Genomic DNA, 15,183 nt, shown 5'->3' on the forward strand with positions numbered 1-15,183 from the left:
GTGCAATGGACCACTTGACTGGATTTGCCCCCAGGCCTGAGGCTGCCAGCCCTCCCCTGCCCACGATCCTATATTTACTCATACAACTGCAGGAGAAGCCTCCCCAACACTCAAATAATACAAACAGCACACAATCCCACAAACAGTCCACTATTCACAGCCCACATATACACTAATAACAGCCCACATACATAACACAAACTGATCATTTACATCATTTACGCACAAACACATGCACACATTAATCTATATGTATAGGATTGGCACACCAAGGGACTTCAAACTCTTGCTTTGGCGCAGTTCCACTGAAAGGTTGGCCACCACACCCTACTATACTGTATTATGTTTTATTTTTCTGTATTATGTTCATTTAATTTCGAGAATTATTTTATAGTCAAAGACAATGGTATTTAGCAGTGTGTGCTCTTTGAAAATGAATACTTTGCACTATATTTGGTAACATTCCCATGTATTAAAATCACAGTAAAATGTATGTTTCGATCAAAATAGACAAATAAATCATATCATATATTTTCATTTGTTCTGCTGATTTTCAGGTTAGTTTCCATGAAATTCCCTTTCCAAGAGACTGTTATTATTCCCAAGTCTGTTTCTCAAGCTTTTGCACAGAATGTACCAAAAGGAAGTCAAAAATAGAGATTCCACCAGGAGTGCATTTTTCTTGTGTTGGTCAGGTTATACATTAAAGTGTTACACCAGAGGAACAGAAAAGTTTGCCCTGGCTATAGGAAATTCAACTTTGGTGCATATGCTATGCCTTGTAGTGGCAAGTAACTTTTGAGTCCTGGTTATAGCATAGGACATCAAATTATGAACCATGTACTATACCTATATCAGTTGAGCAGTAAATGTCAACACAATTACAGGTGTGATTACCTTGTGGTGCATGACCGAGGTGTATACTGGGAAATATACGTGTGTTGTGAAATGGGTATTCTAAAGCATGTGATGTGCATACTGAACTGCTGTTTAGTGAATAAACGCCCTAACTGTAACTAATTTATATTTCTAAGGCACTATTTTAAAAATGCATCTTGGCTTAGTCCATGACAAGGCCCATTCTCCTGGATTTAACAATATAGAGATATTATTACCTACTGCTATAAATGGATTTCCTCGATTTGTGAAATATAGAAAGTAGGACAAAGGATAGAAATAATAGCTTTATGGATGATAACCTATTTACAGGCAGGTATACTCTTATTGCTGTGCTTTCTATATGCTAATGTTTCATATATAGGTCCATATGTGCACAACATCGTGCAGATATATCACAAGCATGCTGAATTATACTTGAATTATAGATAGAATATTGACAGTTTTTAATACCGGTAATTTGTATGCAATTATGCATATAAACTGGATAGGTCAAAGTTAAAATCCACTAAAGGCACTAGAGCTATTCTTCCAAAAACATTTGTAAAAGTAGCAGGAAAAAAAAAATGTATTAATCCTTATCACTTTCTTTGAGCTGCAGCTAGTGTATAGATGTATGCGGGTGCAAGTAGATACGTATAATGCATATCTGGTATCTTCCCAACGCAGTGAGAGATAATCATGCACTCATAATATAACTACAAATTATGTCTATTCATTGGATTGTCATCACGGGCAAGTTTCACCTTTGGCGCACTTAGTCCAGTATTTATTTTTGTTATTATTAATATTTAGTATTTATAAAGCACCAGCACCTTCCACAGTGCTGTACACGAGGTGGACTAACAGACAAGTAGTTGTAACAAGACGAGTTGGATGCACAAGAACACAGGGTGCACACGGCTATGCTCAAACAAGCAGACATTCTACATTGATCCCCCCTTCTACTGTGCCCATATTTATAACTAATTTTGGTATTTTTTACACTTTTATGTTAATATCTATTTTTTTTTTTTTTTTAAGAAAAAAAAAGTAAATTCTTTTAATGATATATATTTCTGCTATAGAGTTCTAACTATACCAAGTAATGTGATGTTGTGAATTTCATGCATTTTCACCACTTGATTTAAAATATTATATGTACATTAGATTATGAAGATCTGGTTGAAAACTGTTTTACCTAAATTGGAATGCCAGGCCCAGTACACCCTCAGTAAATGAAAGTACAGTGATACCTCGGTTCACGAACTTAATTCGTGAACTGACTCTGGTCGCGAACCGAATTGGTCGTGAACCGAGGCACATTTTCCCATAGGGTTCAATGTAAATCCGGTTAATCCGTGCTGACTTTTTTTGGGGGGTTTTTGAAGCCCAAAAATATGAAACAAATGACAATACACATTAGTAAAGTACAGTATACTGTAGTTATTTATTAAGAGAGGACAGTAAGGTGGGAGGCAGTTATTGTTTGGGGGGAGAGTCCCCCTCCATAAGGACATCAGGGAGATCTTCTTCAGGGGTTTCCTCTCTCCTTTGTCTCCTAGCTGCAGGCTCAGTTTGTCTGAAAAATCTGTCCAATGTCACTTGTCTCTTTCTGCGCTGCATAACCCTCCGGAAATGAGAGACCACATTATCATTCATGAGATTTAACACTCTGTTTGTGACAGTAATGTTGGGGTGGTGCTTTTCAAAGAAATCATGGCACTCATTCCATTTTTGCATAATGGATTTTATGGCATCACTGCTAACCTCCTCCCTTTCTTCTTCCTCCTCATTGGAATGCTCCTCAAGAAGTGCCTTCTGCTGCTCACTGTGGAGTTCATAAAGTTCTTCCGTGGTCAGCTCCTCCCTATGTTCCTCAACAAGCTCTTCCACATCAGCACCATCAACGTCCAGACCCATATTCTTGCCCATGGACACAATTTCCTCCACTACCTCTGCATCAGACCCTTCTAAGTCATGTTCACGTTCAGCGACACATTCTGGCCACAGTTTCCTCCAGGCTGAACTTAGGGTTCGGGAAGTGACCTCTTCCCAGGCTTTGTCAATGAGGTTAATGCAGTGGACAACATTGAAATGTTTCTTCCAGAATTCTTTCAAAGTCAAGGATGTCTCTGAAGTGACATTAAAACACCTAGTGAAGAGCGCCTTTGTGTACAGCTTCTTAAAGTTGCAGATGACTTGCTGGTCCATGGGCTGCAGAAGTGGTGTTGTGTTGGGGGGGAGGAACTTTACCTTGATGAAGTCATACTCAGCATCCATATCATCCACCAAGGCTGGAGGGTGTGCTGGGGCATTGTCCATCAGAAGAAGGCACCTTTCAGGCAGCTGGTTATCAGAAAGATATTTTCTGACGGTGGGTGCAAACACCTCGTGCAGCCATTCCATAAACAATTGCCTTGTGACCCAAGCTTTGGCATTGGCTCTCCACATGACGGGCAGTCTGGCCTTGTTCACATTTTGTTCCCTAAATGCACGAGGGGTCTGAGAATGGTACACCAGTAGTGGTTTAATTTTCAGATCGGCGCTTGCGTTGGCACACAGCAAAAGGGTCAATCTGTCCTTCATGGGCTTGTGCCCTGGTAGGGCCTTTTCCTCCTGTGTGATATAGGTTCTGTTCGGCATTTTTTTCCAGAAGAGCCCTGTTTCATCACAGTTGAACACTTGTTGAGGGACGTATCCTTCTGTCTTCATGAATTCTGCAAATTCTAACTTGTAAGCTTCTGCTGCGGCCTTGTCAGAACTGGAAGCCTCACCATGTCTAATCACACTGTGGATGCCAGTTCTCCTGCGGAATTTTTCAAACCACCCTCTACTGGCTTTAAATTCGTCACTTGCTGCACTTGTAGAGGGGCTTCTTTGCTGTAAATCACTGTGCAATTTCCTGGCTTTCTCACAGATCATAGCTTCACTTACACTATCACCTGCCAGCTGTTTCTCATTCAACCACACCAACAAAAGTTTTTCCACCTCTTCCAGCACTTGTGTCCTCTGCTTGGTTAACATTGTTACTCCTTTTGCAACATCAGCTCCTTTGATGGCGGCTTTGTTTTTCAGAATAGTCGAAATTGTTGACTTTGCCATCTTGTACTCCGAAGCCAGATCAGTCACACGAATACCACGGTCATGCTTTTCTATAATTTCCTTCTTCAGCTCAATGGTTATTTTCTTCACAACCTTGCTGTCACCTTTACTACTGCTGTGCACTTTCTTTTTGCCACCATGCTTGCGCTGCACATTCTTGTCACTTGCATTTCCACTTTGCACATTGTCACCTGCATTTCCACTTCGCACATTGTCACTTGCATTTCCACTTTGCACATTGTCACCTGCATTTCCACTTCGCACATTGTCACTTGCATTTCCACTTTGCACATTGTCACTTGCATTTCCACTTTGCACATTGTCACTTGCATTTCCACTTTGCACATTGTCAACTGCATTTCCACTTTGCACATTGTCAACTGCATTTCCACTTTGCACATTGTCAACTGCATTTCCACTTTGCACATTGTCACTTGCATTTCCACTTTGCACATTGTCACTTGCATTTCCACTTTGCACATTGTCACCTGCATTGCTGTTCTTGTCACCTTTATTGCTGCTCCGCACTTTCTTCTTTCCACTATGCTTCTTGGGAGCCATATTGGGTGTCCAGTGAACTGTACAGTATGTACTGTATGGGATAAAATACAGTATAATCACTTATAATGCTTGCAGAGTACAGTACTTCTTTCTGTGTACTGTATGTACTGTATGTGATAAAATACAGTATAATCACTTACTGTACTGTATAATGCTTGCAGAGTACTTCTTTCTGTGTACAGTATGTACTGTATGTGATAAAATACAGTATAATCACTTATAATGCTTGCAGAGTACTTCTTTCTGTGTCTCTTATTCTTGCTTCTTCTCTCCACGGTCTTCCTACAGGAAGTCCCGACCATGTGACAGCCTGAAATTAGCATTAAAATGGCCGCGGCTTGCGTTCGTGAACCGAGGCGGAGTTCGTGAACCGGAGCATATTTTTACGAACTTTTCTGTTCGTGAACCGAGTTGTTCGTGAACAGAAGCGTTCGTGAACCAAGGTATCACTGTAGTTTTGGTGCTTAGATTGACCCTTTAAGCAGATTACAGTCTCTCCTATACAAGAATGTTCTTTTTAATTTCTCAACTGTTTTACCTTTGACATTTTGCGCTGACGGTTTCTGTAAGAAACAGCTAAAAAAAATAGATATCATGATAGCTGGCTGGATTAAGCACTTTGTGAAAAAAATATCAATAGAAAAGCAGGTGGCTTGATACAAAATATTTTAGTATTTAACAATATAAAATACAAATAAAATAATTGATGTGATATGTATAATTGGTGCCACCAATGTGAGCCACTCCAAACACATACCAAGTGAACAAATGATAAATAAATAAAAAATGGTGAGAGCACACAACAAATGGTTACCACAGTCTAATTAATAAGTATTGGATCTGTGGATTAAAAGAGAAAAACAACTATAGGGTAATATAGTTTGTGTTAAAATTGAAATATACACATTCCTGAGGAAGTCCTTATAGGAAGAAACGCGTAGGACCTGGTGTTATATTAAATGTATCCTTTTTTTTTATATTATTTAACAATAAAGCTAAATAGTTGTTATCACCTATCCTGAGTCCAGTTCCAGTATCATTGGAGGAAAGGAAGTGGATTTGGCCCCCCATAGATCGGGGGAGACACCCTTGGGCGAGCTATTTTCATCCTTTTTGTGAGTTTTATCCATTATGCGCACTTACATATTGATATACAGTATCACACTATTACTTGTTTTTATATTGTAGATCTACAGCTGTATTCTCCATATTGATTGCATCTATGTGGTAACCATTTGTTGTGTGCTCTCACCATTTTTCATTTATTTAAGTATTTAAACTGGACAACAAAATATTATGGAAATTATAAGTCATAATAAGTCATAATTCTGCAGATGTTAATGAGATACTGTATAGTACTTTGCTTTACTTACTGTGTTTAAGTAGATGTGAGTAGTTTACACTGCTTACTGCCTACAAGGAGACTAGGAACAATCGGAAGTGCTGTGAATTCCACAGATACTGTCCTGGCCAAAGTGACTAAAGACTCATGACAGCAAAATTTAAAGGCCATTATTTGCTATTTATTCTTCTTGATTCTTCCACTAATTTCAAAACTGGTGAAACCCACTTCTCCTCCTCACCCTACAGAACCTTGGCTTTATTCACACTACTCTTTTCTGGTTCTGTCCTACTTCGCTAACCACGCTTTCAGTGTCTCCTTCCCTGGTTTCTCCTCCCCTCCTGTAGTTCTGTCAAAATTCCTCAAGGCTCTGTACTGTGACAACTTCTTTCTCAATTTATCTTGCCTCTCTTGGTGATCTAATATCATAATATGTCTTTCAAAATCATCTGTACACAGAAGATATCCAGATTTTCCTTCCCGCATCTGATCTTTCCCCATCTGCTGGATTGTGTCACTGATTGTCTATCCTCTGTTTCTCACTGGAAAACTTTGTGATTCCAAAATGTCAACCTATCCAAGAATGAACTCCTTTCCTCCCTCTAAAGGTACATCTGTGCCTGTTTCCCGTGAGTTGTCAGGATTAGCTGTACGCAACTAGTGATGTCGCAAACATAAAATTTTCGGTTTGCGAACCGCGAACGCGAACTTCCGCAAATGTTCGAGAACCGGGCGAACCGCCATAGACTTCAATAGGCAGGCGAATTTTAAAACCCACAGGGACTCTTTCTGGCCAAAATAGTGGTTGAAGGGGGGGGGGGAGGATACCTACTCTCCTTCCCCCCCAGCCCCACCCCTGGGCGGCGGGTGGGGGCCATAAAGATAATGATGGGGCACCTACTGTCCTCCCCCTCTCCAGCCCCCATCCCTGGGCGGCGGGTGGGGGCCCTAAATTTAACAATAAGGGGGGCCTAGTGTCCCCCCCCAGCCCCCACCCCTGAGCGGTGGGTGGGGGCCCTAAAATTAACAATAATGTGAGCACTGTGATTGGATGGATTTCAAGCCCACCAATCACAGGGCTCTGTGTCATTTTACACAGCGTGGGAAAATTCCAAAGAACTTTCCCACGCTGTGTAAAATGACACAGAGCACTGTGATTGGATGGATTTCAAGCCATCCAATCACAGTGCTCTGTGTCATTTTACACAGCGTGGGAAAGTTCTTTGGAATTTTCCCATGCTGTGTAAAATGACACAGAGCACTGTGATTGGTGGGCTTGAAATCCATCCAATCACAGTGCTCTGTGTCATTTTACACAGCGTGGGAAAATTCCAAAGAACTTTCCCACGCTGTGTAAATAGGTCCCCCCCGAATGGTATTTAGGGCCCCCACCCACAGGTCCTCACCCCTTTTTTTTACTTTAGGGCCCCCACCCGCTCAGGGAGGGGGGACCCTTTTTTTTAACAGTGAGCAGCCACAGGCTGCTCACTGTTTAATAGACATGCCCCTACTCGCGGTATTGCGAGTAGGGGCACAATTTACTAATACTAAGTAATTTTTACTTAGTATTAGTAAATTTGGCCACAAAAAAAAAAATAGGGGGCAGACCGAACATCGCATATGTTCGCCATTCGTGGCGAACGCGAACACGCTATGTTCGCCAGGAACTATTCACCAGCGAACCGTTCGGGACATCACTATACGCAACACTCAAGTAAGCGAACAAATACAAATAAAATAAAATGTAATACTAAAACTTATTACTGGGCCTTAGAATGGCTGGACTCAACATTACTTACAATGGTAATAGACAAACTGAGTTCACGGAGACAGAAAGTATGAAAATTGATAAGACAAGCCAAGATTTAGGGATATAGAATGGAGAATAGTTATTGAAAAAGCCAAGGACAAATAATAAGAAAATGTAACAGGAATGCACTCTCAGATAACATCTAAGAGAAACTATGATAGGGAACTGAGAATGATCAAATTTGAGCTTAAATAGCTGCTGGGGACATGGGCTGCAGGGTGTGACAGGGGAATATGGGGCTGCTGAGTGTGAGAGAGGGACATGGGGCTGCTGGGTATGACAGTGAGCATGGGCTGCAGGGCAAGTGAGGGGGGCATAGTATGCATGGTGTGACAGGACACCTGGGGCTGCAGGGTGTGTGACAGGGGACATTGACATTCTGTGGCACCCATTTTGCTATAGATGGCTTGTGGCTGGGCAACCTGTGTCTATGCTGTGATAACCAAGTTGATTTTTTAACTTGATTTTCCTCAGTTATTTGAAGATTTTTACACAAAGTTGAGTCAGGTTTTGTGAAATAAAAAGTAATGTGGACTCTTACATTGACCGACTCTTAATCTGTTTTTTTTTTCAGTTCATCAAGGGATACAGCTCTCCCCTTCAACAATGTTTGCTATGTAACTGGCACCACAGTTTAATACACCATTACCTGGGATTTTAGTTTATTTGCTAACTTAAATCCCAGACAGCAACAACCAACACAGTTGGGTTTATTCACTAAACATCATAATATGGTGAATGTAATACTGAATTGAAAAACGCAGCAGTTAATAGCCAGGCTAAACCTGAGGTACAGCGCATTCTAAACAACCTATTGTTTCCTAAATTCTGTTTCTAATTTTCAATGATTCAGTGTTTAGGAAAAAGAAAAAAAACATATTGATTTAAATTTGTATAATTTATTAGCCATGTATCTTTATTACACATGTATAGCACTGTATGCAATTTTTAATCCAACATGTAATTATTACATTATTTTACATAGTAAATAATGTAAAACTTCAGCTCACACTGGTGAGAAAACACGATTTAAGCAAAATGTGCAGCTAAACACAGCATCTCTCTAACGCCCTTCTCAATTTCCCACAAGGATTTGTGGTTCATTCTTCATCCTACTTCTTTTAACTATTTATTATGTTTCTATGAAAGGGTTTGTTACATGGTCAGAGGTTCTGTCTTCAGCAATGCCCACACAGAATCTGATATTCATGCAGGTTTAAAAAAAACCAAAAAACAAAAAAACTACTCTATGGTATATAATAGAGAGAAAAGGGAAAAGTAAGTTTTTTTCCCCCCTTTCTTATAGTGTTTGGTGTTTCTGGACTAGAGGAGGAGGGATGATGTCATCATGGGAGGGAAGGATGAGTGGTGGTGGGGGGAAGAGGGAAGGGAAAACACTGGCTGGTTTGAGTGACTGGTGTGAAGCAGTATTGTGTGGGCACTGTGTAGAGGCGTGATCTGTCCAGCAGTCTGACAACTGATGCTGGCTATGGAAGCCTGGGCTGAGAGGGACTGGACAGCGACGTCTCAGCATTGCTAAGGCACATCCACAGCTGCTGCTTACACTTGTGCTGTGAGAATTGTGTGATCTGCTTGCTGAAACAAAGATTGCTCTTGTGCTGCTGGCAATCCTACAGCCTGCAAGGCAGGACTGAGAGGAAGACAAGCTTTGGGTTATCTGGCTTGATTTGTGGGCTGGAAACATTGTATCTTTCGAAAGTTTAACATGGCTCTGATTATGGAACCTGTCAGCAAATGGTCTCCCAGTCAAGTAGTGGATTGGATGAAAGGTAAAAAAAGAAAAAAAAAAAAAAAGAAATTCATTGAAATGAACATTCTAACTTATTTAACCTTTTCAACCTTAGGGACATGCAGTTTTATTTTGGTCTCTGGTGGTCTCCCAGTTGCTGTCATTAGGTTCTGCATTTGATTACATTGTAGTTATAGTGGGCATGGATGCCCAGTGCTGTGACTTACTTTATAGGGGAGATGTGGGATTGGTCATTGGAGTTAACGTTCCTTACATTACTTAATTCCCAGCTGTCAGACAGGTGCTTTAGAAGGAGGGCACTCACATGCTGGTGTTGAATTGCCCAGCTAGGGAGGCTGTGCTTTGGTATTTTGGTTTGTGGTGAGAGACCCCACTTCTAAAGTGCTGGGTATGTGAATGAGATGCCTTGCAATCCTTGGGAAGAGCTCAGGGGCTGATGTTATTAACAGTGCATGAAATGTAGCATTTGAGTTGCATGTTGATGCCAGTTGCCTCACAATCTATCCCTGAAGACATTTAGTTACGGTAGCTTGATTATGTGTCCAATATTTTGTATCGTTTAAATTTGAGAGAGAGAGTGAGTGTGTGTGTATGTTTTGACTGACACTATATATATATTACACACACACCACACTACACACACGCACACTATTATGCTATATTTTATATGCCAGTTACATGTTAGTTAGTCAGATGCAAGATTATTGGATGTATTCAGTTTATTTTCACATAGATATAATACGCATAAATGTATTTAAAAAAAAAAAGTTTGGCTCAGAAAGCAGGTCACTATCATCATGATGTGTTTTTATTTAGTGTGGAAAAAACAGGTTAAATAGAACTTACTGATCTAATTTGCATGTGATATGGGAAGTGTCTCTTACTTGCCCTTATTCATATGTAAGTGATGTGTGAATGTTGCTGGGGTTATAACCAGAGGGTTCAAATATGAGGCAGTGGAACATGTACATACAAGGTTTTGCATAATAAATTGATACGTTTTTCTCGCCATATTTAGTAAAAGGGGATATTCTGGATTGATAAATCGAATGCGGTGCTTTGTGGCTTTGAGACGTTGATAAACGACCCTATGTGTGTTTTGCGTGGTTCTGTCCCTTTAACCTGTTCCTGTCTAGGCGTAATTTAGCAGGTTCCTGCAGACATTAACTGTATTTACGCGGGGCTTTTTTTTTTTTACTCCATTATATTTTAACCCTTTAGCAGCATTACAAGGGTTTAACAATCCCTATGTGGATTTGCCATGTAAATGTGTCTTGAATCCTGCATTTGCTGTAAAAGCTATCTTGGTACTTCAGTAGCAAATGACTGAAGAAAGATTGTGATGTGAAACTGTTTGCAATTGCAAGGGTGTATTTAATGCCTCCTATAATGAAGACGAGCACATAGCTCACTGTATCTGTCTATTGGATTGTTTAATGCAAGAGATTCAGGTGTTCTTAGACTGGAATGTGAGGGATCACCTATAAGGCTAAACATGGAATCTTGATGGAATATGATGCACCAAGTGTTAAATTGTATCATGTTTTTCTAGCACGCCTATAAAACCAGGAGGTTTCTGTGGTGGGGAACATCTAGAATAGATGGAAATGTTACACCTACATATACATATATTCACTGCTTATGGCTTTGTTTATTGACATTGTATAAATACATTACATGACTAGAATACTCTTAGCAGTAATTGATTTATGTATTTTAACCCTGCCAGTGCCTGATGACTGTGTATAATATTTCAAAGCAAAGCTTGTTCAAACCATCTAGCACATTTCCTAAAGACTGGCTGAGCATCTTGGGAAATGTAGTTCACAAATATCCAAGGTGGCATGCTTAGCCATCATCCTTTCTAATATATCTACCTTTAGTAGTGTGATCAGTGGTCCTCATTTTACCTTAGGAATGCAACCTACAAATAATTCAGAGAGAGCTGTGTTTTAAATATCCTAAATTTAGGAATCTTCCTGAATTACCACTTGACATCCTGTCATTGGATTGATGGCTGCTTTGTGCATTTCATATAAGGAGCTGTATTCTCTTACCAGGATAAGCGTTTACTGGGTTTACTGAAAAACAATTCATTCATTGAAGTCTAAGGATAAATTGTTATTCAGTAAGCAGAGTAAACTCTTACTCTGTTAAGAGAATCCAACACTAAACATTTAGCCCCCTTGCTTTTATTAATAAAATTAGCATGACATTATGAATATTTTTTTTCTGAATTCATGGATACCATCACCACATTAATAGAATGTACTAATACAAACATTTTGCATCTAACCCTTTAAGCACAATATTGGATCTTATCTTATCTTGCTACATTGACAATGTTCGTTTCTGCCCGTTATGTGTATGTCACAAGCTAGTGTAATCTTTAACGTTAACGTAAGATTTTGTTTTTAGAAAATATCTTTAAATCTTGGTAGCATGTGTACTAATAAACCTGGGTATTGGCAGAATTCGAAAAATGCAAGTTGTATGAAAATGAATACTGATATCCAAAGGTCTTTCTTGTTTGCAAAATTACCTGGGTCATGCCGAAAAGCAAAACGCAATGAATCTTTACCTGACGGGCCGCACTAGGCCTTTCCAACAAGTCCACCCTTTAACTACGACAAGATGACCACTAGATTCTATTCAATTATTTCCCTTCACCAGTCTCTTCCCATTACGATTATATTTTTGTTTATGAAGTGCCAACAGGTGGACTAACAGATGAGTTGTTGCAAAAAGACAAGTTAGGTGTACAGGAACAGAAGGTGCTGAGAGCCCGGCTGTAACATAAAGGAGTAGGGTATCATTACATAAGGGTAAGAAGGACTGCTATCAGAATTTGTGTGGTCCATTACACAGCTCAAGGCCTGGGCCTCTGAGTCCGCCCACAGTGCCCACTCTAAGTAGTCTGCCCACAAGGATGCAGTGCATGTGTAGTATGTGTATAAATTGGATGCAGTGTATATATGGTGGATGCAGATTGTGTGTGTTGTGGTTGCAGCGTTGTATAGTGGATACAGAGTGTGTGGATGCAGACAGTGTGTGTGTGTAAAGTGGATAGTGTGTGTGTGTTTGTGTGTATGTAAAGTGGATGCAGAGTATGTGTGTTTGATGAAGTGTGTGTGTTTGTGTAGTGGATGTAGTGTGTGTAAACGTATGGGATAGGATAGGGGTTGTGTGGGGGCAGTAAGCATTTGTTTTTTAGTTTACATTTTAAATGTCATTTAAAATTTCCTTCCTGCCTCTTACTTGTGCAGGATACTTAATTCCAAGGTGGTCAAATGGCACAGTGTAGACTCCCAGCTTGCATTTATAATGAAGGGGGGCCCCATGTGTGCTGCGTCAGAGTGTTGCGGTGGTAACTCGCTGCAGCTCTCTGAAAGTCAAGAGGACATGCCAAACATAAAATTTGGAGACTCCTGGACCCTCTTCACTATATAAGCAAGCAGTGGCCTGGGGCCCCAGAGGTGTGTATATATACTGTATATAGATACACTCACCTATCCACCAAAACAGCAACTTCAATGTTGACAGATGTTATTAGTTTTTTTTTTTTTTAAACACCTAATCTCGACAAAAGTAAAGGGGGGGAGGGGGGAGGGGGTTAATTACATTATATGATCATACATTGCATAAGCCTGCAACAACGTCAATGTACCCTATCTTTGGCAGATCCTACTCTGATAGCCTAATGTCTGCTCTTATGAGATTGACCCACTTACTTGGGGGGGAAATTCCATCTGGGGCTCTCTGCAGTACAAGGCTAAATAGGGCCCTGGGATGAGGCACATGTTATTTGGTATATTGTGAATGTGGGTGGCACCCATGCTGAATGTATTTGAGTTTCTGTAAGTGATACTGGTTATATACTGTAAATATGCACATTTAGAAAGTGGGGCCGGAGCCCGTACAGCCATGTTGGCTGTACACCCTTATGGCTGCCCTAAGGGTAAGAGTAATCTTCATTTCTTATATGTAAAAGTTGGATGCTAGAAGATTACAATAAAATCTTATTTGGTACATGACACATAGGAAAGAGGAAGCAAAACGGGTTAGTGAGGTGTGGGGAGGGTGAAAGAATGAAGGTTGTTAACATCTTAATTAATAAGTCTTCTTGAGAAGTGAGTTTTTCTTGAGGAATGCAGATTTAGAGATTCTGAAGGAGAAGGGATGGCCATTTCAAAGGAAGGGTGTCACCCTAAAGTAGTTTTGAAGGTGAAAGGTGTAAGTACGAACAGGGACAGGTGCATGTCTTTGTAGAGTAGACTGGTCTGGATGGGACATGCTTGTTTATTAGTGAGGATGGGTAGATAGGGGCAGTGTTGTGAAATGATTTGTGAATATGGACCAGAATTTTAAAGTAGCTCTCTAAACACCATATTATTAATATTAACCACTACAACCAGTTTAAGAATGGTTCCACTACTGAGTAAAGTAGGCCACTGGTGCCTGGTGGACACCAGGCAAGTTCTCAAATAATTCGTAAAACTGTTTGACTACTTACACTGGGAGGTGCCAGGACACTACTGACACCACAACAACTACAGCAGGCAGTAGTGGTTATGATACTTTGAATGTTCCTTTAAATTGAACCCTGTTTCTTATGTGAAGCCAATGTAAGCGAGGAATTGTAGGTTGTGGAAGAGCACAGGAACATGTGCCGGATTGCCTTTAAATATAGAGCCGTAATCAATCCATAATGTTCTTGTAGAGCAGCCTGTAAGCCAGTTAATCTATGCACCAGTATCACTGTCACTATGACCCCCTAATCTTTGTCAACATCATTAAGCCCACAGCCCGGTTCCAGTGTTTACATCTTCTTTCCACTGCTTAACTATCTGCCTGACACTGCTGCACTCATGCTGCTTGTGGTCTGAGTTTATATGCTGGTATGTGAGAAGAAAGTATCAGATGGATCATTCAGCAAGTTATTAATCCATATCAATCCATTAAATCTACATCAGAATGGCTGAATAATAAAACATTTTTAACCAAAGTTCAGAATTTAAAGAAACACTAACACATTCAGTATACAATCCTGTGTTCTTAACACTTGAGGTCCCTATCCCTATTTAAAAATAGGTCTCCCCCATTTGCCATAAAAAATAACGAAATAAATGTTTTGACTAACATTTTTCCAGCCATGAGGCTGCCTTGCTCATACTTCCTGGTGTTGTCAATGCGCATGTTCGGTAAGCATCGTGTGCATATCCATGCTTCCCCGTAGGAAAGCATTGATTTAGAGCTTCCTTGTGGGGCTTCTGTATCCCATGACCAAGTTTTACTCAGTCAGTGCCGCAGAAGCGCCTCTAGTGGCTGTCATACTGTCCTAAAAACGTAAGTGTTTTACATTGCAGTGTTACAAGGATAGGACAACTGTAACCAGGTAACTTCATTGAGATTACGTGGTCTGGATGACTTAAGTGGTCCTTTAACCCCAATGAGTTGCTGTGACAAGACCTGAAGCAAGTAATGCCTTACTGACTTAAGCAGTTTGCATGTCGGAGAAAACCAACCCTCCTCCACAATGCTGTGAGAAACCGATCAATAATCAATAATGTCTTTCTCAAGTTTAAGGTTTGATCTGCGCTGTAATATGTCCTGTGGCGCATGCTAGGCGTCTTTTAGATTCTGTTATGTACACATTAGTTGTTACAATATACTGACAGTAGCACACTCTCCATGTGGTAAGTGAGAGATCACCCAAAA

At 40.3% G+C, this 15,183-nt stretch overlaps 2 protein-coding genes across 2 annotated transcripts in view; one reads left to right on the top strand and one right to left on the bottom strand.

Moving 5' to 3' along the window:
• Positions 1-2,358: 2,358 nt before the first annotated feature.
• LOC134595577 (tigger transposable element-derived protein 1-like) lies at positions 2,359-6,385 on the bottom strand. The gene is made up of 2 exons (XM_063444717.1): positions 6,186-6,385; positions 2,359-4,264 (listed from the first exon to the last, which is right to left on the bottom strand). The coding sequence occupies exons 1-2, from the start codon at positions 6,383-6,385 to the stop codon at positions 2,359-2,361; spliced, it is 2,106 nt and encodes a 701-aa protein (XP_063300787.1).
• A 2,770-nt stretch (positions 6,386-9,155) lies between these two features.
• CNKSR2 (connector enhancer of kinase suppressor of Ras 2) overlaps positions 9,156-15,183 on the top strand; it is a 354,304-nt gene continuing 348,276 nt past the window's right edge. Inside the window, exon 1 of the mRNA XM_063450253.1 lies at positions 9,156-9,484. Within this exon, the coding sequence (XP_063306323.1) occupies positions 9,421-9,484 (64 nt within the window). The 5' untranslated portion in view covers positions 9,156-9,420. The remainder of the gene's footprint in view (positions 9,485-15,183) is intronic.

Source organism: Pelobates fuscus, chromosome 1 (assembly GCF_036172605.1).
Source record: "Pelobates fuscus isolate aPelFus1 chromosome 1, aPelFus1.pri, whole genome shotgun sequence".
In the NCBI taxonomy this organism is placed as follows: domain Eukaryota; kingdom Metazoa; phylum Chordata; class Amphibia; order Anura; family Pelobatidae; genus Pelobates; species Pelobates fuscus.

Excerpts from the sequence above, each read along its gene's own strand:
- LOC134595577 (XM_063444717.1), bottom strand. The coding sequence starts at position 6,385 with ATGGGGAAAGATCAGATGCGGGAAGGAAAATCTGGATATCTTCTGTGT. Across the intron at positions 4,265-6,185 it reads AAGGAGACACTGAAAGCGTG|TGGAAATGCAAGTGACAATG; the intron begins GTTAGCGAAGTA and ends CAATGTGCAAAG.